The sequence below is a fragment of the Lissotriton helveticus genome, chromosome 2_2 (assembly GCF_964261635.1).
Source record: "Lissotriton helveticus chromosome 2_2, aLisHel1.1, whole genome shotgun sequence".
In the NCBI taxonomy this organism is placed as follows: domain Eukaryota; kingdom Metazoa; phylum Chordata; class Amphibia; order Caudata; family Salamandridae; genus Lissotriton; species Lissotriton helveticus.
Genome location: NC_136060.1, coordinates 98,711,802 through 98,739,203, shown reverse-complemented (window position 1 = coordinate 98,739,203; position 27,402 = coordinate 98,711,802). Strand labels below are relative to the sequence as shown.

The following is a 27,402-nucleotide window of genomic DNA, read 5'->3' as shown; positions in this document are numbered from 1 at the left end:
CAGTAATTTAAAATGTAGCTAACATTTGCATGTGAGCATACAGAATGACAGCACCTGTTCTCTGTTGTGTAATGCTACCTTACTTTCTAAACTGTGCTGTTGCAGTTCACTAATCAGATGATTTGACAAGTAATAGTTTTAAATTAATTAGGAAATGTCTGGAAATGAGAATATTATTTACAAATATTTGATAATGAACGCTGATAATGCCATCTTGTTTGTTATTTCGTTTTTGAACGTATTAACCATTCCCTGGACAGTAAAACACAGATTTTTGATTACATCATTTGATTGATTGCCGTGTGAGCTTGGCTCATGGTCTAGTAACGTGTGTCATCATTGTTTTGTTTTATGCACCTTATATGAATAGTTCACCAATAAATTCTGATGACAATGGGAGATGATTTCAGTGCCCATGATCAATGACAGTATATCAGAAACAAAAAGATTGTGTGGATCAGTGGCAGCTCCTCTGCTAAGGCGAAGGAGCAAGTCCCACTGCTTCAGCTGCCAAATTGAATACAAAAAATAAAATGATAATAACATTCGCTATCATCATTTAGATTTTTGTATTCAGCTTGCAGCTGAAGCCAGTCGGGCGGGGCTGGGCTCCCCGCGTCACTGAGGGAGTAGTGGCGGAAGCACCTAAACTGCGCATGCTGCTTTGTCTGGCCGTCTCTGGACGGCAAAAGCGACATGCGCTCTCTGCGCGTTCTCCACGCAGGCTGTATTCCAGCCTGCGTGGAGAACATGCAAAGCCACCAGCCCCAGTCTGAGTGCCAAACCATGGAGGTCGTAGGCATAGGCAGCATTGTTATTTGTTAGGGGATTCTTGGAGGCTATATGCTTACTGCCGAGAAGGAAGACATAAAAAGAAGAGGCAGTGGCCGGCAGTAAAGCGGTAAGTGTATTTTGTGTATTATATTCTCCTCCCTCTCAGTCTCCCTCCCCCCCCCCCCACTTCTGGTCGGTTGTAGCCACTGCTGGTGTGGTCAGATTATACTCCCAATATCACATACCAAAATATAGAGAAGTTAAGTGCAAATAGGTAAGTATAGATTTACTTTTCTTAACTCCACATCTATGTGCCTTGGAGATACACATATACATATCGTAAAGGTAAATTTATGTGGAGTTATATATAGTAACATTTTGCTTACCTAAAGAAACTTACCTTCACAATATTTTTGTCCTCAATATTCTTGAAGGAGTTGCTCGTGCAGCTAAGAGTAGTGGGGAGATGATCAGGGTGGGGAGAGAGTTGACAGACGACGAAGGAACATAACATTCAAAATAGTCAGCGATTCCGCGAGCGCAAGGTAAGTGGTTTCCTTTTTTTAAATGGAATTTTCCCTCATCGCTGACTCCTTCCTCACCCTGCCTCACCACTCATACCTGCACTGGCCGCTCCTGTATTTCACACAATATTTTGTCTCTGATATCTTGTCTAAACACGGCTTTTTCTTTCACAACAGTGGTTCCGTTTTTTAACACCAGTCTCAGCTAGACTTGACAGCATCTAGGATCATCAACCGAAATATAATTATTGCCTTACAATTGCGTCTGACAAAGAACGGAAAACATATGCTCCAATATTATAAGCCATTTTTTCTAACAGTTCAGAATTTGCGTCCTTAAAAACACCCAACATCACTGCAGCAATACCAGCATAATCAGAAAAAGAACAGCCACGGAAAGGACACAGCTTGTTTGCTGAAGAGTTATTTGCAAAGATTGAAGCTTAAATGTCAATCGAAAGCAAACATTACATGGATTGTCAGGGCCTAAAACAAAGACTGGTTTCCAGCACAGCATTTCCAGGTGACTAAGTATGTACTCAAAGTCACTTTGAGGCTGCTGTGCCTTTATAAACGGTGACACATCAGTCAATATCGGAGGGCAAACTGCAAAACAAGCAGTGAAGTAACTTCTAATGTAGAGTGGCAGACTGTCACCTAATCAAGAACACATTTTAATGAATGTGGAGCTCTCTCCATTGAGCTGAAACAGTGGGAGGTGGAAAACATTTAGCGTCCCCCTTTGTGTTTTTAACTCACGAGTACCACTAAGGCAATACATATCTCTTTCTAGTACAAATAAAACTTTATCAACATGCAGCTCCTTTAATGTAAGAGATGACTAATTAAAGGTATAGAATGTTTATTTGATTAGCCAATGTAGGTGGAACAGAAGTGGGAAAATCCATGGCTGACTTGAGTAACCTTCAAACGTTTTAAATTATTTTTCATTGATAGCTCCATTAATAGTGCTATAATATGGTCGTTCATAGTGTCATTCTAGCATTAGTATGCGCTATAAATGGCAGCTGCTACTTTGACCCGGTTAAATAGCAATGCTCTATAAATGGCACCTGATACTTTTACCCGGTTACATAACAGCGATTTTAGCGACCTTGAAATGAACGAAAGCGGTGTCAGTCTTGCCAGGATTCGAACCTATAATTACTTACAAGGAATGATTAACTTGCTGAGCCAACTTGTTGCCTTTATTATTATAGCTAGATATCAAAGTGATATAGCATTAACAATGGAGTATACTTAAAATCCATTACCTTTCTTGGATTGGAGTGCTACTTCTTGCTCAGTGTTGGCAATGTAGGGGGTCTCTATTAGTATGTAATGTTTTTACCTCAGACTGTATTTGGATGTTAACTCATCCTTTTTTTCGAAACTTTATTTAAAGTTTTACACAATAACATGAAACAGGTGTGCAAATCAATACCAGCAAAAGAATCATGTAATCATACATCATAGTGGTACATTTTTAGAGATCGGCCCATCCATTGATCCCCCCACCCCAACAACAATAGTCAAGTATGGCAGAAATGTTATCCCCCTCCCCTTCCCCCTCAGACCATGCCTGGTCACCCGCTACTGATGTGCTTTGGGAACCTGTCTGAAGGCAGTTGGCCAGTAGAACGTGGCATAACTCTCTCCAAAGCCTTAAATCGTCCTCTAATTTCTCATTGCTGCAACACCTCTTCATGTGCACTTTCTCAGCAAGTGTCCATTCTCGCACATCTTGTATCCATGCTGCAATCTCGGGGGCTCACAACCCCATCCACACAATTGCAATTCTGCGCCTCGCTAGTACTAATAGTAGTTTCTGGAGGCTATATGTTATCGTGCTTTGCTTTTTAGGTTTTTGTATCAACCCCAATAGGCAATAGGTGGGTGTCAATTGCACTCTCCTATTGACACTGCCTCTGATCAGCTCCACTACCTCCGTCCAGAAGCTACTGACCTCAGGGCATTCCCAAGCCAAGTGGAAGAAATTAGCCCTCTCTCTTGTGGCACCTAGGTCGCGGTTTGGACCTATTGGGGCCCATGCAATGTATGCTTTTTGGGGTCATATATGTACGATGCATATCGTTGTAATGAACCGGAATCGGGCATTACAGGAAACCGTGTGCTTGAGTACACCCCAACAACCTCCAGTCCTTATCCTCCAGTAGCACCTCCAGATCTTCGTTCCGGGGGGGGGGGAGCACTGTTGTCCGCCCTCATTCCCTATACTGTAGTGATATGGTGCGTCTTCCTACCCCACACATGTATAGGATGTCTAATGTCTGCATGAGCTGTGGGATCGCTGGGTGCATGGGCCATCTTTCTTTGCATATATTAGCTAAAGCAGCGTATTGTAAGTATTATCCCTGCCCCAGTCCAAAGTTGTCACAGGCTTATTTGAGGGTACAAATCCGCGTGCACATCACAACACTCCTCCTGCTATGCCCAGTTTGACATATTGGACATCACCCTCTAGACCAGCGCAATGTCCCACACCGCCAACTCAAGATGGAACAGGATATGCCCAAAGATTCGCTCGACAAATGTATGTCAAATGCACACAGTCTGTCTGGCCACATATGGCACCACGACAGGGGTACCCCCGCCCTGCAAGAAGAGGGCTGCCAGGTCAGTTAACTGTCCTCAAGTAGCCTTTCCTCCCAATTGTCTCCCTCAGCAAACAATCTCGCTGTGTGCTGTAGCTGAGCGGCATAGTAATAGAGCTCCATTCCGGGCGACTCAAGTTCACCCTTCTTACTTGTGATTCAGAGTGTCAAGCACCACCCTACTGCGATGACATGCCCAAAATAGGTCTATCAGTATGGAATCAGGAGCTCTGAATATTCACCTGGGGATGGGGTACAGGCATTCTGTAGTATGTACGGGGAGTGGAATAGCACCGCCACTTCGCTATCGCCAACGTGCCCATTAAAGAGAGAGGAAGAATGTTTCAAAAGCCCACCGACCCCTTTAATGAATCTACTGTCTTATGGATGTTGAGCAACATTATCCGAGAGTCCTCACCCGCCACCTGTACAACCACGTAACAGAAGTGCTCCATCTCCCAATGTAAGCCCAATCTGGGGGGAGAATCTGCGGCATAGCCTACCAGCCGAGCCAGGGAGAATATCAATGATTTTGACTTGTTGAGTCACAGCACTGAGCCCCCACCAAAGTCGTCCAACACCTGTAGTAGCCTCAGAACCACCTCCTGTGGTGAGGAGACGTAGAATAATGAGTCATCCGCATACAATGATATGATATGGGAAGTCCCGCCTGCATTGATCCCCCCCAGCGACCAAAGTGCCTGTGTACCCGTATCTCTAGGGGCTCTATTGCCAGTGGAAACAAAAGTGGAGAAAGCAGACAGCCATGTCTCATCCCCCTCCCCAGGTGCCACTGACTCGACCGGCTGAGCCACACCTGAACTCGAGCACTGGCTGCTGTATAAAAAATATGTACCCATCGTCTGAACCGCGGGCCAAAACCGGCCAACCTGAGCACCTAGGTACCCCTAGTCCACTGAGTCGAAGGCCTTCTCCAAATCTAGGGAGACCAAGGCCAGGTCATGGCTACTTTGATGTACTTCTTGCAGAATGTGTGTTAGCTGCCGTGTTAGCTGCCTGATATTCATGCTTGTGTTACAGGTTGGTATGAAACCACATTGTTCTTCGAGGATCAGGTGTACCATGTGGGGGGCCAACCTAGCTGGCAGGACCTTGCGTAGAATTTTTACGTCTGAGTTTATCATCATAAGAGGCCGGTATGATGGGGGGTCCTGGTCGTTCCGCCCTGGTTGGAGAACATACCAATTTCCACGTCGCGCATTGACTGGAGGAAAATACCCCTGCTTCAAATGACTCCTCATAAACTTGTAACAAAGGTTGGACAAGCTGACTAGAATATGCTTGTAAAAAGACCATTGGAAACCCATCTGCCCCAAGGGCCTTAGTCCCCAGCAAGGCCCGAAGCGGCTCCTGAACTTCTTCAGCGGTGATCTTAGCATCCAGCTCCTTTAAACTGTAGGCGAGAGCTGTGCGAGCTCCAACCCCTCCTCCCCCCGAGCACTGGGACGTACCTCTGTCACTCCAGGGTGATGTTAACTCATTCTTAACTGAATCTGCATCCTTATATGACAAACTTAATGGAAACTGTGTGAGGATAATGGTGTAAGACAAAATCTACGCAGCCTTTCTAAGTTTTCAAAGTGTTAATAATTGGAGATGGAAGAGCTACTTGACGAATCCTATTTAATGTGTGAAGTGGGAAGCTATTCTGTTTTAGGTTTCACCTGCACAGCGCTTGTACTGTGCTTCTGAAATCTCTTATTAAAAAAAGTCTTAAGTACTTACCATTGGTTGACTCTGACTTTATTCCTGGCTGTGGCTAGTGTCTTTCCACCAATCATAGACTCCTGAAGGTACACTTTTTAAACTTTTGCACATGCATTCTTATAGAGTGAATTTGTTTACAGTCCATCTCCCTCACCACCATCCTCCTCCCACTGTCGTTTGTGTTTTCTCCACACTCGCTCTCCTCCCACTGTTCAAACTGTTTTCCCCCCACCTTCACCCTCTCTATACAGTCTCTTCAGTTTTCACCACCCTCCTCTCACTGAGCCTTCGGTTTTCTCATCCCTCGCCCTCTTTCTACTGTCTCTTCTGTTTCCCCAGAACCCGTTAAACTGTCACTTCTGTTTCTCCCACTTCCCGTCCTCCTCCCAAAGTCTGTTCTGTGTTGCTCACCCTTGTCTCCTCTCCTCAATCTTGTTGCTTGCCCCCACCAATCCCTGTGCTATTTTCAGACATAATGCACAGCAGTGTGGGCTGTGGTGCAACATGGATTAAAGGAAAAGAGAAGTGCTATGACACGGTCAGTGCTAGCTGCGTAATAGTGCTTTTTTTCCTTTCAGCCATATTGCACAGTACAACATGTAAAAAACACTGACAAAGCCAATAAATCTTGCATAGGCAAAACATAATGGATTTGCCAGTGCTTGTTAGGCTTTGTCTACATACAGCCTTCTTATCAGGAGAATTCGTCCAGTATCTGTCCAAAACAGGGCATCCCTATTGGGAGGGAAGTAATCGAGCAGACAGGCTGCTTAGTTCTTTTAAGACTTGGTCCTGTGCATAAGATCTAACATGGCTGAAACTGGACTTGGGTTGAATGTGTTCCCATTCGATTACATATGGCCTCGTAATTAAGGGTGGACTGCTCTTATTGAAGGAAGACCAAGGCTGATTTGTATACATTTGGTCATAAACTGACATGGTAGGAAAAATAATTATAGACTGGAAAGTGGCCCCAAGTAATTACCAGTAGGTGAGAATAATTCAAGTATTCTACCTATATCTCTTCTTATGGTCACTGAAATGCCCTAAATGTGACATGTATGACCAGGTGAAGATCCTCTCCTTATAACTTAAACTACACCTCACTGCTGAATCAGAGCTGGATCAATTCAGGGGTTGTATGTATTCTTGTTCAGGGGGCACTTGACCAAGCAGTTTGAGTTAGACTGGTCCTGTTGCAGGAAGATGAGCACTGATTTGGCCAGTCCTTATCTGGAGTGAAGCACTAGATAAAAAAGATGGTCTGGAATATTTACCAGCAGCTGAGCTTGATTCAATCAGTCTACCATCCAGCACTCTTTTGTTTTTCAGAATTCCATGATAATTATTGCCCAGTAATACTTTAGATTCATTCCTGTCCTTAGAGGTTTAGAAGCTAATTTAATGGAGAATACAATGATTTCCTGGAATTATTTGATTTAATCAGCTTTTATATCTCCACTCGCTTTCACTTTGCTTATCACATCTTAGAAGTCCAAGGTTGTTTACAATAGATACAGGAAGGCAAAATTCATGCCCGAAATCTATAACCCTGGAAATGTTAATGAATTCCATTGATACCAACTGTATGTAAATGTAGTTTTTATGGACATTCCAAACATCTGGAAAAGATGTGACCTTCATGGATTCATCCTGGACATTCCTGTCCACCATGTTGCTTCCTTTTTCTGTCATTTTGTCATTATCTCACAAGCACTAAAATGTATTTCTACTCTTTTCAGTTCCTTGAGCAAACCCTGTCTTTCATGCCTCTTAATACTAGTTTGCTTTTTTAAAGTACTTTATACCATATGTTTCAGCATTTTAAAACGTATAAATAATATTAGAACATTGGAATGTTGGGAGCTCCATTGAAAACAATGGAGTTCTCCTGGCTTTTATTGGCCTGTAGAAACCCCTCTGGCTCCATGAGGCCTTTGTTTCATTTCTTGTAGCATTCTGCCTTCTACTGGCGGAATTTTCTAATAGCCTTATATCCCTCCTTATCTGGGCTGTACTGGCATTAAAGTCTTGATACCTTGTTAATGCTGGAGCAGGCATTTAATGGCTGGTATAGCCCGCAACGGCAGGCAATAAGCTTATAGAGGTAACTATTCCCCAACTTAATGATAAAGAGCTTAGGAATGGATGTAAAACACCCTTTTTACAGACACAAATCCGGACTGAATAATGGCATTTTGTGATCCATTCCTAACAGGAAATGGAAGAGGGCATGAAAGGGGTGTACCCCTCCTATTTGCAATTTTTTTGAATGTTTTAATGGTTTGTGACTACCTATGCAGTCAAAACCATTGATAAGTTACCAAACCCCATGTAGGGTTGATAACTGATTCGCAAAGGAAGGTGTCACTTTAGTTCATTTCCCCTTTGTGAATCATGTCAGCATCCTCCGGCATGTTTTTTAAAGCAAACACCTGTGTCTTTAATGGACACATGCTGCTTAGTAAAATTGTTTCCCATTTTGAAAAGCTGTCCCATTTAAGCCTCCATTCCTACATTGGAAGCTATTCCTTGGTGGTCGCAAATTGCAACCCACCTAATTAATATTCATTAGTCAGGTCATTTTGCGACTTCATGTAAAAAGACAGTTTACAATGTGACATATTAGTAAATAGGTTACATCACCAACACTCTGCTGCGGGAGTTCTTCACACTGCCCCCACCTGTCCCTCACAATACATGTCCTGGGGCTGTGCTGTGGTAGTAGGGAAACAGAAGATGATAATGAGCCAATCAATGTGAGCATCCCCATGGCTAAAAGAACTGCTTCAGCAAATTCAGTATGTTAAAACTCCAATCTCGCTAGATCAACCAGCGACATCTTCTTGCAAAGCTGTACTAACTTCAAGGAGCACCAGTGCACGTAATCCAAGAACATGATAGAGATTTAGGGGCTGGGTTTACGATGGTATTAAGCATGTGCAAACAGGTTTGCGACCCGTTTGCGCATGCTTTATACCTGTGGCCAATGTACAAACACTATTTTGTGAGTCGCAAATAAATTGTAACTTGCAAAATAGTGTTTATGTTATGTTAAATTGCTTTTCTAAGGCGCACAGCTACCCAAAAAGGGTTTCCTGGGGCCAGCCTTGCTGGGAAGTAGGTAAGGAAATTATTGGTTAAATAGCCATGTTTTTAAATTCTTGCGAAAACTTGCGAAATTTGTTTCAAGCTGTAGAGATGCAGGCAAAGTGTTCCACAAAGTAGGACCAAGACAGGCAAAAGAGAGACCTCCCATCCGTGAGAGTCTGATCCTGGGCACCAGCAAATTGCGAGTGGCTCATTAATATTCATGAGCCTCGCATTTTGCGACCCCATTGGGAATCGCAATCAGTTTCTCTGACACTCGCAAACGAGCGCAAATTGCGAGGTGCAATTTACAATGGTCAAACATCCGGCCCCATATCCCAAGCAAGCACAACACATCTCACGTGACAGCAGGTACAGTGTCATTGAGACACATTAGGTCCTCGGGCAGTACAGGCCGGCTTATCACATACTGGGCCCAAAATATTGAATCTGGCCAAAGGTGATGCATGCCAACAACACTAAAGACTACCAAAGAGACTCACAAGCTCTTGATCTTCAGGACCACCTGCCATCAACACAATCCAAGCCTGGCTGGAACCCAGTGTTCACCTTATTAATGTCTCACACCTTCACAACTTATCACAGAGAATCATGACATCCTGACCAGAGGCTACTAGCCACAATAACTTCAAGCCCATTTGAGCTCTATGAGATCAGAGGACAGCGACAAAGTAGAATTAATTGCTTCCTTGATTGACCAGAAATTAGAAATCACTGTGCTAAAATGCCAAAGACAATCAATAGCTGAGCTCATTTATACCCACACAACTGAATTCGTCAGCTGGGGCAAAAGCAAATGTAAACCTGCTGTGCAACCTTACTCAACTCCACTCAAGACTCCCCTCAAATGACGTGCTGTGAGGATCATCCAGCATCATTTGTTAAATCGGCAAAGGGTGCCTTCTCAATATCAACTAAAGTAAGAAGGTCAAGTGGAACACTGGCTCGCATACATCACACTTTCTGCCAGAAAAACAGACCACTAAACAATTGACCAGGACAAGTTCTGCACTTATTGCTACTAGCTCAGTCTTCCTAAAAATTCCCTTCAAAGACACAAAGAGGCAATTATTATAAAAGGATCTGGGAATATTGCAGGCCTGCAATGAGTACTTCACTGCAACAGTGCTCTCAATCTAAATAAAAGTCATGGCATTTTCAGCTGCCAGCAAGACATCTCCGGAACTCATTGACAGTTCTCCAGTTTACCAAAACCTAGCCAGAAAACACAGAAAATGGGGTTGGCTGGCAGGGAGGGCTAGCTATATACATAATGGCTTCCCTTCATATCTTCATAGCTGAAATTCAGATCACTCACCCTTGCATTCAGACTATTCTCATAACTCCAAAGCAATGAAATCCCATGTCATTCTAGTAAATATAAATGTAAATGTGGGATACTTGTAAAGCGCACTGTTACTCTACCCAAGTGTCCTGGCGCTGTAGACCGCTGGGGAACCCGTCCTGGTTTTCCCTGTGAGATGGTCCCTTTCTGGGTATCTCCAGGGTGAAACCAGGCATCCCCAGCGTCTCTGGGGGGCCGTTGGAGAGATGAGGCAAGCTTAATGCCCAGATTTACCGAGTGTGTTCCCTGGTTAGAGTAGGCACTGAGGCGAGAATTATCGAGTCCATTGACCCTGGTCCAAGACCCTGCCGCATCGGGAAATGAACCCTGGTCCCGGGCCGTTCTCTGCTTACAGGTCTGCCGCCTCTAACCAGTGAGCCACACCTCTCCACTAGTAAGCATTACATCAATTCAGAGGCAAAAATAAAGCAAGAAACTACAAGATTAATTATGACAGAATTGGCTAAACTTAAAGTTGTACAAAAAGGTACCTTGCAAACGAGACATCAGGTTTCAAGACTCACTATATCGGATTCCAGAATGTGTCTCTCAGAACCAAAAAACATTAATCCAGGCATTAACTGGCTAAATGGACTCCTTTCCTCAGAGAAGTCTGCCCTCTTCAGCAGAGTCACCAAGAGCAATGCAAGAATTCTAGATGACGCTTTTGCAGACTAATCCTTAGTCAGCATGCACAAGTTTACAAAATCCCTGAGAAAAATGAAAGCAATCACTTTGCACAAAGTGCTACCAAAGAAACTGATTTTGACCTCAATGACTAGATCATCTACCCCAGCAAATGCTGCAAGCGTGCAAAAGCTGTAAAGGCAAACTGGTGTCCGAGCCAAAAGTGAAACAATGACACTTCCAGTTAGAGCTTTGCATGGTAGCCTCCCCATGGAGACCTCTGGCCATAGAAGGAAGCAACATTCACACCTGGAATGCAGTTAATTCACATCTAATAAACTGTGAAAGGGACTGTGGCTCAAGTAAAGTATGGAGCTAAACTGTTTAAGAAGCAAGTGTGGGAGGCTAAACATCAATAAAAGCAGTAAGAACAGATTATCCTACATGCAATATATGAGAATGATCCAAGGCAGTTCAGTGCCTACACAAACTCAGTAGAAGACAGCTACCACACAAAAGAAGGTAAAATTATCCCAAAAAGCTCCTGGGAAACACACATTAATGTGCGATATTGTCAAGAACTGGGACAACAGCTATCTATTTAAGTTGCAAAAATCATGCAGATCTAAAACATAGGCCCCTGAGAACAGATGGAGTCCCCTCATGGTGTATGACCCAATCTATATCCACCAGCATCAAGAAAGCAAAAGCTGCCTTAATGGGAAGGTAACAATGCATCAATGCTAGATAATGCAGGTATGTTGCTGACAATTGTTGTTGCTCTGGTTTACAAAGGGAGAAACCCATTAAACTGTTTTATAAGAAACAAAGCTAGAGCTGATGGAAAACCCAGCCAAGCAGTCTGCCTGCAAAAATTATAAAATGGAAACAGAGTACTGTTTTAGCTGTCTGCAACCACTATTCAACACTTGTTATTTCACTCGCCTAATTCCACCATCCTGTAATGGTCCCATCCTCTCTCCTATATAAAAAAAGATACTTTGCTTATGCCCAGTGATCTACCAGATGGTAGCCCTCCTAGACACAGAAACCAAGCAATACACCAGCCTCTAACTAAAGTATATTAAACAACAGGTGGAAGACATAATGACTGATAACAACTTTGGCGCAGTTGTGCTGGCTCTCTGCCGACACAGCTGTACCAAAGCTGCGCAAGGACCACCTGCTGTATTACAAGTTGAACTTGTGTAAGGCAGATGGTCCTTCGCCTTGCCAATTGCGGTGCCTGGAAAACAGGCACCACAAAGGGAACGGCAAAAAAGTTCCAGGGCAGCCTGAATAGTGATGTCCATGCCAATCCTGAACTTTGGGGGAACACCGACAGAATGTATCCGCGTGGCAGGGGCACATGGGGGCCCTGTAGGGCCCACTTAGTTCCTCCACCACCAACCTTTTCATGGCAGGAGCTGGTGGAACTCCTAATATGTTGAGCGGGACTGCGCCAGCATGTTACATTATGGTGCAGCTCCGCCACCGCCCTGGCGCAGTCCGTGGTCCTCAGCTGCAATGACTTTTGAATTTGCAATGTAGCGGACAGACCACTGCCACCGTGAGTCTGGAAGTCTTATGACCCCCAGACTCGTAATCAGCCTCTTAGATCTTACCCTGTGCTACCAAACAGTCTATAGAGACAGCCACAGCACACTCGATAATATCATGGCATTCCCATATTACTAAAAAAACAACTGATACTTTAATCCATTTTTCGGGATTTATTTGTCTGGTTTATGGATTGATGAACTTGGTTCCATACAATAAACCGCAATAAGCTATGGCTCAGGCTGGAAGTCTGCAGTATCTACAGGACCCTACTGAAAGCCATACAGGTATTACATACAGATATATGGGTATGAGTTAAAATGGGTGATGGCTCTTCGTTAATCAGCGAAGTCTACACAACAAGAGGTCTAAATCAGTATTAGGACGTTGGAAAGTTGGTAGCTCCATTGAAAACAATGGAGTGCTACGGGCTTATAATTGGCTGGTATAAGCCCGGAGCTCCAACATTCCAATGCTTCTTTGTTCACAGCTCTGGCTGTAAACAAAGGATTCAGAGAGCCTGAGGGATTTCAATCCCCTCACGCTCCCTGAAGGCTTTGTTTTATTTGTGAGAACATTCTGCCCTCTAGTGGCAGAATGTTCTAATAGCCTTATAGCCCTTCGTAGCAGGGCTATACTGGCTTTTAAAGTCCATCTACTTTTTATTTATTTATTTTAGCGATTTGTAGAGCGCCTGGTGACCCGGAGGCATCCCCGCGCTATAACATTTGTGGAGACCAGAGGAGAAAAAGAGGGGACTTTATTTCGGGAATAGCAGCATTTTCAGAATTTGTCCTGAAAATCAGATGACTGGGTTCCAGCCGCAGGGGGCGGGGAAGTGAATTCCACCCGGAAGATGCTTTAACAGAAAAGCGTCGGCCGCCGGTACGTGTCTTCCTGTATCTGGGGACGTTGGCCAGACGCTCATTATCCGAGCGAAGGGACCTGGGGGCCTTGTAAGGGGTAACCAGGTCTCTCAGAGTAGCAGGGCCAAGATCATTAAACAGTTTGTGTGCAGTGCACAGGGCCTTGAATTCGACCCTTTGACGTATTGGAAGCCAGTGGAGGGCCTTAATTGCTGGTTTGGCTGATACTCTGGAAGGGAGGTTCATAAGTAACCGGGCGGCTGCGTTCTGCGTGCGCTGGAGTTTAGCCATGGTAGCTTCTGGAGCTCCCAGATATACCATGTTGCTGTAGTCCAGCCGCGCAAGGATCAGACCTTGGACCAGGAGTTTCCTGGACAGGGGCGGAAGTATTGGGAGGATCCTGCGGATAGAGCGCATGAGACCAAAGCAGGTACCTGCTGTTTTGGATGCTTGGGTTTTCATCGACAGCTCGGTTCTAGCCAGACTCCTAAGGTCTTCATTTCTTGTTTCGGGGTGGGAATTTCCCCGAGCACGTCTGGCCAGACCGATGGGGGGATGGTGGTCCATTGCTTGCCCAGAAGCATGACTTCAGTCTTTGACCCGTTTAGTTTGAGCGATGACTCGCACATCCAGTTGTGAATTTCCTTGAGGCAGTTCGGCAAATTGTCTGGATAGTTGTCCAGTTGGGAGAGTGAGACGACCAGTTGCGTGTCGTCCGCGTAGCTCACTATTTTGATCCCGAAGGGGGTGACCACATCTTCGAGAGGGGCCATGTAAGCATTAAATAGAGTGGGGCTTAGTGATGACCCCTGGGGGACCCCGCTTGTGACGGGGAGGGTGGCAGAGTGGAAGTTGCCGTCCCATACCTGGAACGAGCGCCCTGAGAGGAAGGATTCTATCCACGTGAGCGCCGAACCTGCGATCCCTGCCGCAGCCAGCCGATGGAGTAAGACACGATGGTTAACTGTGTCGAAGGCTGCGCTGAGATCCAGGAGGATCACTGCCGCTGACCCTCCTGAATCCAGAATGCACCTTGCCTCCTCGATGACGGCGAGAAGGGCGGTGTCTGTGCCATGGCCCGGGCGAAACCCAGTTTGGGACTGCCGTAAGAGGTTATTTGCTTCTAGAAACTGTGACAGTTGCCCATTGACCAGTTTCTCTGCCATTTTGCTGATGCAAGGGAGGAGTGAAATTGGCCGGTAGTTCGCCATGTCGGCCGGGTCCAGCTGGGGTTTTTTTAGGAGTGCCTTAACTACTGCACTCTTCCAGCTGGGGGGGACCAAGCCTTGAGAGAGCGAGATGTTTATAAGCTCCGTAATCATAGGTACGATGACAGGGGCTACTGTTTTAAGGAATCTGATGGGGGCGGGATCCAAAGGGGAACCGCTTTTCATTTTGGCCATGGTTGTGTCAACCTCGTTCCGTGTTACTGCCCTAAAAGCAGTCAGCTGAGGAAGCAAGCTGCTTCCTGTGCGGTTGGTGGATGCCTCATTGTCCATGTGGTTCGGCAGACAGGGAGGGGGAAGGGAAACTAGAATGCGGGCGATTTTAGCGTTAAAGTAGGTAGCCAGTTCGTTACTTCTGTCTGCCGGGGGTGAGTTGGAGGAGGATGGAGCTGGTATTTTCAATAGCTCTTTGGCAATGAGAAAGGATTCCCTTGCCGAGTTGGTGGAGTTTTTTATTCTCGTGTCATAGTGAGAGGCTTTAGTGAGCTTCAGGGTTGATTTATAGATTCTCACTGACCTCTGATAGGCTTCCTTGCTGGTGTGCTGCCAGTCTTTCCTCCATAGCCGCTCTGCTTTTTTGCAGTTTTTGCGGAGAGTCCGGAGTTCCGGGGTGTACCATGGGGCAGATCCTAGTTTCCCCTTTTATATCCTCACGGGTTTTTATAGGGAGGATGGAGTCCAATGACGTGGCGATCCACTCCCTGAATTTACTGTCTGCGGTGACCGGGTCTTCCGAGGAGGTAGGGGTAGCAGAGTTCAGGGTTCTGGTCTAATCCTCTGTGGAGAGTCTGGACCATGCCCTGTCCCTGGTATAGGTGGTGGGTTTGTGGAGTTTCTTGAAGGCTCCTGGTAGGCGGAGAGGGACCATGAAGTGGTCCGTCCATGGGAGGGGGAGGGACTCTTTGGCTTGAAGGGTAGGGATGTTGGTGAACACCGGGTCAAGCAAATGACCTTTAGTGTGTGTGGCTCCGGAATTTGAGAGGTGGAGACCGTAGGCCGCCAGTTCAGCAATCAAGTCGGCTGCCCCTGTGTCTAGGGGGTCGTCGAAATGAATGTTAAGGTCCCCTAGTATCAAGAAGTTGGTAGTGGAGTGGGCCTGAGCAGCTATAACATCCAGGAGAGCGCTGGAGAAAGGGCCCGAATGGCCAGGGGGGCGATAAACTAGGAGGCCTGACAGTGAGTTAGTCGGTGCTAACTGGATGGTGAAATGAAGGCTTTCGGAATCCAGGATATGCGCGTCGTTGGTTCTACAGGAGAGATAGTCCCGGTGGATGATGGCCAAGCCTCCTCCTCTACCAGATGGACGAGGTTGGGACTGAATTTGGAAGCCTGGGGGGATAGCTAGAACAACGTCTGAATCCGAATGATCAGTAAGCCACGTTTCCGAGAGGAACAGAATGTCGAGCTCGTGGTCTTCTATTAAATGATTAATTAGCAGTGCATGCCTAGGGAGTGAGCGACAGTTCAAGGTGGCCAATTTAAGAGCTGAGGGCATGGTGGGTCGGCTGGGAAGTTTGAGCTGAGCTGGGCGGCAGCGTGTGCAGCTGGTAAATGGTCCTTCAAGATCATGAACATAGTTGCATGCGGTGTCAATAGTGGGTCTGAGACTGAGGAGGTCCCGGCACGAATAGGGAAGCTTGGTCCGGCAGGGGTTCTGGCCCTGGGCCCGGCCGTGCGCGGACGGGCGCAGACGGGCTTGCCTTAGGCGCTCCCGCTGCGCTCGTCCGCTGCGCTGGTATGGCTGACACATTTTGTGGCGTGGGGGGTGGGCGTGGCCTCGCAATGGGCGTGGCTACGCCTTCGAGCCGCGATGGCGGTTTGGGTGTTTTCCCTGTGTCAGCGCTAGGTTCCGCTGTATCAGGGGAAGTCAGGAGGGCTGCTCGGCGCGTTAGGCAGGCGCTACTGAGTTCAGGTAAGATCGATTTTTAAAAACAGTGCAGGTGAAAGAACGTAATTTTAAAAGATCACAGAACAAAAGAGATAGGGACTAGAAAACGTGAGGGTGAGGGTCAAGCAAAAATCTTGGTAGGATTGAGAGGCTGTAAGAGAGGAGGGAAGATGGGAGAGGTGGGAGGGCAGTAGACAGGGATTACGTTTGGGGGGATGGCGGAGTGAAAGGCTGGGGATAAAGAGATTGAAAAAGGGTGTAGGGAACAGGAAGACAGAGAGTAGGATTGAAGGGGATTAGAAGGATAGAAGACAGTGGAAGAGAGGAGTGGAAGAAGTAAAAAGTCAAAAAGATATAGCATACAAAATTCAAAATTTTACATTTCAGTAAGCATATACCGTTTCGTAAAACAATAATACTGCAAGAGTGATTTGAAGATTAAAAGTATGATTAAGACCTCAGAAGGGTTAAATGATGAGGATTCCTAGGTGTGCACACAGAGCGTTACTGAGTAAATAATTAGAGCTGTTAGACCGCCGTTTAAGACCGCATAAAAGCTAACTGAGGTAGATTTCTAAAAAAGCACACAAGGTAATTAGTGAATAATAATCAGAGCCGTTCACAGTAGATTTCAAACATGATATAGTAGTCACACAATTCAAAATAAATAAAATAAAATAAAGTGGCAGAGTGATTGGAATCTAAGAGAAAGATTAGGGGTGACAGAGAGAAGCTTAGGAGTGATTAGCAATAGTGGAAATTCGGGGGCAATAGGGGAAGAGGGCTGACTTGCGGTGCTAATATAAGTTTGTTTAAAAGTAGGATTCAGAGATTAAATAGAGAGATTAAAACTTTGTTAAATGTCCCTCGCCTTCGGCTCTGGCCTTTAACGCTGCAGCGGGCCTTTAACAGCCGGTATAGCCGCTACACCCTACTTTTTAATTTCTTTGTAGCCAACATGACTCCCATCCTCATAAATAACAGAGTGTGCTCCTCATACTAGATCAGCTGGGATCCTACTGTGTAGCCAACAAGCTAAACATAAACCATGAAAAGGTCAGCCCATTGGCAAAAGGGTCAACTGGAATAGTGGTTAGCACATAAACCATGAGACCATCAAAGCAGCTGACAGCTACAAGTACCTTTGCCTGTGGTTTAATACCAAAGATTCCTTCATTGAGCAATTCAAGGAAATCAAAGTTTAAGAGAGTAGCCTTACCTACTCTTTCTTGAAGCTACGCAATACTTTGCTACTGAATATACAAGGACAATACATAACTTCTATATGGTACGGCTACAAAATCTTCTTGATGTCCCAGATTGAGAAGCAGGAAATAGTACAGTGCAATCTCTTCAGAAGGCTGTTTACTTTGACGTTGCCAACACCTCTGGCCTAAATCAGGGTAGCAACTGATTTGCAAAAACAGTATATCAGGTGGGATGGCAATTTTTCTACTGCAAACCTGCAAGATGATCAAACAAGGTTCTTTAAGATCATTTTGCTTTAAAGAACTTTGGGCAGGTCAGGAGCTAAATAGTTCTCATTTAAAGCCCATGAAAAACTCTATGGAAATGCTCCTTTGAAGGAACATTGGGACCTACCTGTACCATGCTACCAACTGTAATTGTGAATCAAGTACCCAAAGTGTCACCGCTTCTTTGCCCAAGACTACTCCTACCTCCCTCTCAGGCAGGTCAGCACTTAGTTATATCCTTACACACAAAATACTATCTAACTTTACCTTATAGAGGCAAACTCACTCAAATTTAAACGGGAACTGTCAAGATTGAGATACGGCCTGTTTGGTGTAGGTAAAATAAAGCAGACATGGAAGTTTTATTGGTCCACAAAATTTGCCGCCTCTGTTCAAACAAGATCGAATCCTCAAGTACTCTGCTGCTGTAAAGATCTTGCGAAAGAGTGCTCAAAATGTTTAATAATTTATTTTAAACATTTAAACAAGGACATGCAGAGAAGCAAGAAGCGAATGTTTCAATCCCTTGGATGCGTGACGAATGAGTGCCACAGTAATATGTTTAACATAATTTTAGCAAAACAAACTTTTCTAAAAATGAATTTCTAATAGCTGAGTGAATGTTCTGAATTCAACTTCTAAAAACCGCATTTGAAGCTCAATTTGAATTTCAATGTTGTAAAGGCTTTAATCCTTCAATAACGATTGATATGACACATGGTGCTCGAAGTGACTTAAAAAGAATGAAAGGCTGAATAAGGCCAGTTGTAAGTCAAGCTTGCATCCTGCAGATCATTGTATATCTCAGCACTGAATCATTTATTCACTGGGCAATCCTGCCAGCTTAAATAAAATGAGTCTCTGAACATTGATTCTTAATGGTGTTTTGTATCAGACAAAATATACATATTCTTTAGCTGCTGCAGTTCATCATGCCAGTTTTGTATTATTGATGTGCTTGTTATACAATTTGGTTTACTATGTTCAGTGGTCCAGAGTATCCAATTTCTGAACTAAAGTTTTAAAGGCTAAAAATATGTAACAAATGTAAATACTGTGCCTCATTATTGCTTTGTTATGCATGGCTTTCATAGGAAGCCTCTATCATTTACCCAGATTCTAAATCTGCGAACTAACTGCTATGGCGTAGCAACAGTTGATAATAAAACTCGTTACCCACTGTTGCTACATCATAAAAGTCTTCCAGGCCAGGCTGACAGGGTTATGTGAGAGCCTGCCATTGCAGCGCTGTTTGTCTGCTTTGACTGAAAGCAGAACACAAAGCTGCAGGAGGGGGAGGAAGACAGGGAAGGTGTTGGGTGTAAGGATAGTAGGTAAGGTTTTTGTTTCACATTTGGATCAGGAAGGAGGGACAGGGAGACGTATGGCTGTCCGATTACTGCTCTATAGCTGCGTTGAAGCTAAAAGTAGCAACCAATTATTTTGGGGGCCATATTTAACATAAAATTATACGTGGGCAAAAAGTGGTACTGAGTGACATCATAGATAACTTGAGCTTCGCTCTTGTGTCTTTGATACCACTCAGAACCGCTTAGTGAAAAACATTCCTGTAATTCACTGTTACCCATCTCTAATTCTATATATCATTAATACATATCAGGGTAATCATCTTACAAATAAAAGGGAAATAAGATGATCACAAAGTGTCTAATACCTAGTAAGCACCATTATAAAATTGCCTAAGTATGATAGTACCAAATTACCATTTGTATCCCTTAGAAATACCATACTCATGTGTATAGAAACAAAAAGTCAGCTTCAAGGAGATTTGGAAGGTGGACACTCAGACCTTGGCTTTCGACCTGGAATTAGAAACAATGGGGCATGATATTTCTGATATGAAAGAAAGCCAGTCATCAGATTGGAAGCCTTTAAAAACCAGCACAAAAAAAAGCCTTTTTTATTTCGGAGAGTCTGCCTCTTACATGTGCATTTAACACAGAGAAAACACCTGTGCATAGTAACAAGGTAAATAGGATAACCAAAGATTTCATGAAAAATAATATTAATATGAAGAATGACATGAACCTACACATGAGTTTGGAAACAAAAGAAGGGAGGGAGCTGTTTCTGCTTATCATATGGCAAGAGGCTGTATTAATGGTGTATCCTCTCCTTCTGGTTAGGTTAACAGTATTTACTATTCTGAACATCCTTGAGCAGCCTTCTAGTCTGCTATTGAACATATTCTCATCTACACTTGTCCTCAGGGGGAGCCCTACGTCGTTGAAGAATCGACTGACAGCACTAGACAAGCAGATGTCAGTTGTGAACCACATAGTCAAAAGGAGAAAAGTCTGGACAATAGGTAACATTATATCCTGTATTTTAACGAACACACCCTAGCCTTTTTGGAATCATGGTTCACACCCCTTCAGTGGAGACAAAAGTAAGAACAAGGAAAGTCTGAAAGAGAACAGGAAAAGGGTATATGGTTTGCGAATTTACCTGCTTTTTTTTTATGAAAACAATATATCGGACCCTGGATGCCACCACTTCAGCTTTAAGCTCTCCTTCTTCTAACTTGGGCCTACAGATTACTATTTTGCAAGCTATGTTAATACATAATGCAGACATTGACAAATGGATGAAAGCAGTCAGAATCGTACTAGCAGAGACTGTAGAAACATTTACCTGAACTTAAAGAAAGTGCAGGTGCTCTGAAATTCTAATGAAGACAGCAGACATCCTGTAGGTCACTCACTGTGTGGCTAGTATCTTGAATAACACCATGAAAGACAAGAAAACTAACATTCTTCGTACAGCAAAAGTGCATGCAAAGGAACCAGAAATTCTTTTCATAGAAGGACCTGATGTAATACTGAAAGAAACTGGATCCACTTGAAATAGACATGTAAATAGGAGCTTATCAAGCAAAAATCCTATGCACGCAAATCCATCAAGAAGAAGATACAGAACCAGAAATTGCAGAAACTGACAAGACTAAGTGAATTAGTCCCGCCTACTTGCAGGCCCATGAAGGATGAGGTCTATTAGTATTTAGGCAGGGAAAAGCCATTGGCATAATTTTCGGTGGATGCAATGACAACTATAAAGAATGTATTTTGCAATGCTACATGCAAGCTTCACACTTATATTCTTAGTTATACAATAATAACAACCCTTACTGAGGATCATGAGGCTCAAACTATAGTAACAGAAAACGAGAAAGATCTAAAAAGGACTAAGACCTGCAGCTGCAGGCAACTGAGCATGATTGTTGTTTCCTGAAAACTGAAGTGGAGTTAAGCATCAGGAAAGGTTTCTCCAGTGAGAAAGGATGGAAACAGAATTAAACAGGATTAACAATGTTGGGTTTTTTGTAATGCTTTTTATTGCTTGTTCAGTATCACCGGAAGAAAATATGAACAGTAATCATCATTCAAGGTGAATATTCAATGATATTGGATTTGAGAAGAGGGTGATTTACAAGGAACAATGGTGGGAGGGAATGAAAGGGTACATGAAGATCTATGAAAGGGTAATTGTAAGGAAGAAGGGAGACTGATAGAGTGAGGCAATTGATTCAGGAGATTATGTGGAAACTTCACTGATGTGGCACGATATGGCTTGAACATTTGCTTAGGAGCTGGTAATGTGGTGTAGTGCACATGAGAGGAATAGAGGTGAGACAACTCTCCATTCTGGACTCAATCCTCTAAGCAAGAGGATGGCACAAGCATGTTTCCGGAGAGCCCATCAAGGAGCGCTGAGCGGCAAAGATGAAGGCCGGTTGCGTATCTCAAGAAGGGCAGAGCAGCGTATTGCCAGCCAATAGGAGAAGGTGGTGGGGTCAGGGTGACAGCCTTTAGCTCTCAGAATCTGAGCACCTGGGCATCTCATTCCATTGCAATGGGGTATTTACAAAGCCTCCTGGATTCCCCTTGGTTGATATCTTTAATGTGTTCCTGGTCTGGGGAGATTTTATAGTGAGCATGGTGCAAGATATGTCAGTAAAAGAGATTAGGAAGGACGAATTCCTATAGGGATAATAGAGAACCCAACATCACCAGACACAACTACCAAGAAGGAATGAAAGCCGCCGCCACCTGGATGAAGAACAGCTGCCTGAAAATCAACTCAGAAAAGACAGAAGTCCTCATCCTTGGCACCACCCCCTCTGTATGGCATGTATCCTGGTGGCCCTTCCGCCCTCCGAAATCCCCAACCCCGAAGGACCACGCACAAAACCTCGGGATCACACCAGATTCATCGCTCACAATGAACCGCTATATGAACGTCCTCTCCTCGAACTGCTTTAATACCTTCCGTATGCTTCAAAAGACTTTTCAAATGTATCCCAACCGAAACCAGAAAAACTGTCACGCACGCACTCATCAGCAGCAGACTGGACTACGGCAACACGTCCTACACCAGAATCAACAAGAAACTCCTCCCCAAACTCCAGACTGTCCAGTTTGCCGCAGCCAGACTGATCCTCGACGTCCCCCCTCATGGCCACATCACCCAACATCTCCGCAATCTCCACTGGCTTCCAGTTGAACGAAGAATAACCTTAAAACTCCTCACCCATGCATACAAAGCCCTTCACAACACCTGACCTGCCTATCTGAACAGCCGCCTATCCTTCTACACACCTAAAAGACACCTCCGATCAGCCCAGCTCTTTTTGGCCACTGTCCCAAATTTCAGCAAGACTAGAGTGGGAGCAAAGTCCTTCCTCTACCTTGCAGCCAAAGCAAGCAAAGCCTGGAACACCCACTCCCTCCACATCTGGCAATCTCTCACACTGCCCCAGTTCAGGAAGGACCTCTAGACCTCAGCACTCAACGGAACCGCCCATCTTCCCCCGTGCGTTGAGAACTACATGGGTGAGTAGTTGCACTTTACCAACCCCTAATTGATTGATTGATTGATTGAGGCAGAAATTGTGGAAAGGGAGGTCAGTTGTTGTCTAAGATTATCTCAAGTGGTTGAATAACAAGACAGTTTCTGATATGCCAATAAGAAACACTCACATAGATAAAACTAGTATTAAAGTACTGTGTTTTTAAAATCCTGGACGCCTGGTTGACAGTGTTCATTGTCGAGGTGCAGTACTAGTTGGAGAGCAATCCTGAACCCTTTGTTAGCTATCCTGCCTTTAATGGCTACCGAGTTGGAAATGTTCAATAACATGACATAAGATGGAAGTCAGAACATTATATAGCTATTACATAAATGCTAACAAGTCAGTTGAGATAGAACTAAGCAAAGTAATCAAGGATGGTGTCTGGAGGGAGTCTAGCATGATTCATTCATTTAAGATCTTGATTGCTAACTTATCACAACCCTTCACAGGATCTTGCAAGACAAGGGTTAAAAATAAACTGAACCAAACCAAAGAGTTTAATTGGTTTGATTGAGATTGCATAACAAACAAATGCCCAGCTAAGCAGAGCATTCAGATCACACACCTGTTCTTTTGGTGAAGAGGCCTCTAAAAAAGAAAATAAGGCACAAGAAGAAAGTAGAAAATATGGCAAGGACTGAAAACAGTAGAAGACAATAAGAATAGCAAATGATCCTGGGATCTGGTAACATTGGGATATTCAGTTAGCCCGGTTATCTGGAGACAGGATGTGTGATCTATTGAATGGGTGAACATTTTCATCCTCTCGTGCTCACTGGAAAGTGCAAAGTACTGGCATGTGGCTGGGTCATAGTTAGGGGAGAAGACAGAAAGGAGTAAACTTGTCTGTTCATACTACTACTGCAAAAGGTGAAAAGAATATTAAAAGTAGAAAACCAAATAAAACCCTTGGCCCAAATAGGGTGCTCATTGACTCCCTCTGTTCTGACATAAAACTCTGGAGGGACTTGTTTGCTGCTGTTTTTAATACTGCTCTAAGTAGTGTACTAGTTACTTGCTCCTGGATTCAAGAAAGGATCCAGTTAAAATCCAGCAAACTACTGGCTTATCTGACTACTTGATGGTGTAGGGAAATTCATCCCCAGGCAGGACTCAGGTCAGGAGTAAGTACTGTTAACCACGTTTCCCAAACTTGTATGATTATCTCTAAATATTGCAAGCTCAAAAATATGCTCCTGTACCTGACATTTACTTTCATTAAAACCGCATTTGCATGTATTAAACAAAGTCGGTTATAGGAAATTTGACATCAGCAGGGGATGCCAGAAAGGATGGTAGCAGCTCTGCAAATCCTTCATGACCAAACATAAGCTAAGGTCAGGTAAGGTAAGGGAAATAAGGCGAGTGTGCAGAGTTTTCTGGAATACCTACGGGCTACGCTAAGGTTGTGCTCTGACTCCTCTGCTGATTAGTTTATGTATTCAATAATTAATGGTGCTGACGATTATTTCACCCACTTGCACTTTGGTACCCCAAAAATGGAAGAGAAAAGGATTGTGATTTTTATGTCTGCAGATGACAAAGTACTATTAATACTAACGGAGCGGTCAAAACACTATTTACCGTAGAATGTAGGGCAGGTGGATCTCACCATTAAAACAAACAAGACCAACTATATCGTGCTGAACTCAAAAGCACAGTCAAGGCCTTTACTTTAAAGAGTGGTTCATTTGAAAGAGAGAGTAGACTTGGTTAATTTGGTATCAGAATGGTTCATAGAATACCATGGTCCTAAAAACAGAGCAGTTAAAGTTGCAGTCTGACCTTGAATGTTTGCGCTCTCTTAAAATGCACAGTTGGGCCCAGTGAGTTTAATTATTCGGGTTTGCAAGATGAAGGCAATTGAATTGTCTGTTTATTGGACTGAGCAGTGGGAGTTGTTTAACGCTACATGTGTTTAGAGTCTGAGAATCACTTTCTGAGAACTCTCCTCAGCTTAGGCCAGGGTACCCCGCTAGATTTAATAAGATTAGAGCTTGGAATTAATTGCATTAAAGAAATAACTGCCTATAACTGGTCTTGTTATAAACAGGTTCCGTATTTACCCATTGCATAGGAATATATAAAAAGACGACTGATGCTTTTTTGCAAATGAAAAGAACGAGAAAGTGCATTTGATTAGGCAATAAACAGGGAACGCTTAAAGAGAATGGGTCAGGAATTGCTGTGAAAATTCAAACCTTATAACTAGAACTACAGTCAAGGTGATCAAAGTTATTGGAATGTGTAGCGTGAAGCGTTAATTCTCACTAGCAAAAGCACTATATGCGATTTAGGTATTTACTAATTAAGATGGAATCCAACTTGGATGATACTACACCCGAGGTATTTAATATTTAGATGGACACTCTTCCAGCACGTCTACCAGGCAAAATGTGATGCACAGGAGCACTCTAAGAGAAATAGTGATTGTTTCCTGGGTAATGTTGAAAATACCCGGTAAGTCAGCTTCGTAGAGTAATGATAGACTTGTTTAAGATCTACAACACTGAGATTTCCACGGTGATGTGACAGGGTGCTACTCGAGTGTTGCAACTCCTATTTATGGCACGTCACCACTTTATATCTGCCTGCTTTAGTTACAGACAAGAGGCACGTTTTAAGGTATTTGTGCATCAATGTTTGAAGAATATGTGAATTAGGAGGTTCTATAGCTTGTACACGTTTTTGTAGCATGATTTTACCCTTTGTGTTTTTAACAATTTGACTATGTGCTTTGATATACTGAATGTATTTTTCAGGTGAGACAATAAAGGTTTAAGAGTCTTAGGCACTCAAGGTTTCAGAAAATGAAATACATTAATTATTTTGCAGACAAATGCAGATATTGTGCGAAATAAAGTGTACAGTATAATACTGTGCACTTCAAGCACCCAAAAAGCTATACTTGTAAGATAAAAGCATATGCAAATCTATTAACATTCTCTTATGAAAGTAAGTCGATTTTGGAAGATTTGCTCTGCAGGATTTGGAAGGACAGACAAAGGAGAGAGCTAAACAAATTATATCTAAACATCATCGTAAAGTATAGTGTCAAAAAGTTGTTTCTTTTCACATATTTCTTCTTGCACAGTGGTGCTTATTTCAGTGTGACAAGCACTTACCGGAGGTCTTGTGAAGGTTCTGCCCTTATATGTGGTGTTTCCACGGAATGTCCAAAAACAACCCCCTCGGTTCCTAAAATAAATATGGGTTTATGTTAAGTATAAGTTGGCATTTGAAGATAAAACTATTGCATGTTATAACGAGCACTCTTAAATGTACATACCTTATTTCTCAATATTGTTTAAACTGAAGATACTCTAGTCATTAATGGGGTCGATAAAATGTTCATATATATTTATAACATTTGAGTATTTATGTTTCTCTACGTCTGAAACAATTTAGACCTATTAAAATAGTCCCTGCTTTGACACTTCACATGTATAATATAGAGTTAGAGCCCTACCTAGCGGGCTCTACCGGCCACTAAAGGCCTTCTCGTCATACTCATGGTGGCAGTCCAGCCACCACCACTGTGGATCCACCAGCAGTATTCTGAGTGTGGAAGTCAGACCACCATAAGATCACCAGCTCTGCTGGGATCAAGGATCCAGCTGAGCCTGTGGTCTGCAACCGGGATGAATATGCTGGCAGTGCCACTGCCCGGACCCCCGAGCATATAACGGGTTGCCTTTACACCGCCCTTTTCGTGGCGGTGAGCCCTCCATGAAAAGGGTACTAGTGAAGCAAATAAGGGGGCCTGCCAGATATGGAGCTGGGTGTACATGGGGGGTTGGGGGGATACATGTTGTGCCCCCTCCCATGACACGTTGTCACTTTGTTGTCTTTCACTAAAATCACAACACTGTCCACAACACTGTTTTCAGCATAATGTTTGTCTGTGCTTCAAAATGTTCCTCCTGGTCAGCATCAGGTGGCACCTCATCCCCTGAGACCTGATCCCAAAGGGAAGCAACACCAAGGCTGCGAAAAAAACCGAGTCTCTTCTTTTAGGTTCCAAAGATGTGCATTGGTTGAAATGACACATTAAAAACTGTGATAAATTTGAATGTAATACTGAGTTTTGTAGAGCTGATACAGCTAGCTTTTTCAGAGAGATAGTGTGTAGAAATAACTGGGCATCCAGCTTTCCCAATGGAGATCCCACAATGATGTAAAGTCGACAGCTTGGGCAACGAGAATACGAAAGCTTTAAGAGAAGCTTTATTGACACAACACATTAGCAGGATTATGCTGCAGCCTCGAAGAGTGTTATTAATTGGAGTCAAAATATGAAGTTAGTGTTGATACTTTTGACGAAAGGCTAACGTTTTAATTATATCTTTTAGAAAACTAGGTGAGTGCACAACTTTACTTGTGAATTAAGAAATCTACACACCTATTAACATGGTATCATGTTATCATGAGAGCAAAGTAAACACATGAATTTGCAAAGATGGGCAGTGAATAGTACTGTGTCTGATAGGCCAAGGCACTCACCCCCTAAGCAAAAATCCTTAAGCCAATTACTAAAATGTTGTTGTGTCAGCAACGTAAATAATCAAGAGCACACACTGGCTCTATTCCCATAAACATCCCCAAAACCTAATGAGGCAAGGTAACCTGCTGCAACTGGATCCGTGTGAGCCTTGCTGGCTTCTGCTGGAGAAAGTTCCTGATCCCTAAGAGGTGCCCCGCTGGGTCCCGGTCCTTTGGCTTGCATCAGTCTGAGCTCCTCTCAAGAAAAAAATATGAAATTCTGATGGCTGGACTCTTTGCGACCACAA

The 27,402-nt window shown here is 43.8% G+C and overlaps 1 protein-coding gene across 1 annotated transcript in view; it reads right to left on the bottom strand.

Annotated features, from left to right (window-relative positions):
* Positions 1–27,402, bottom strand: part of SGCZ (sarcoglycan zeta) — a 4,560,311-nt gene that overhangs the window by 344,480 nt on the left and 4,188,429 nt on the right. Inside the window, exon 13 of the mRNA XM_078678949.1 lies at positions 25,738–25,810. Within this exon, the coding sequence (XP_078535075.1) occupies positions 25,738–25,810 (73 nt within the window). The remainder of the gene's footprint in view (positions 1–25,737; positions 25,811–27,402) is intronic.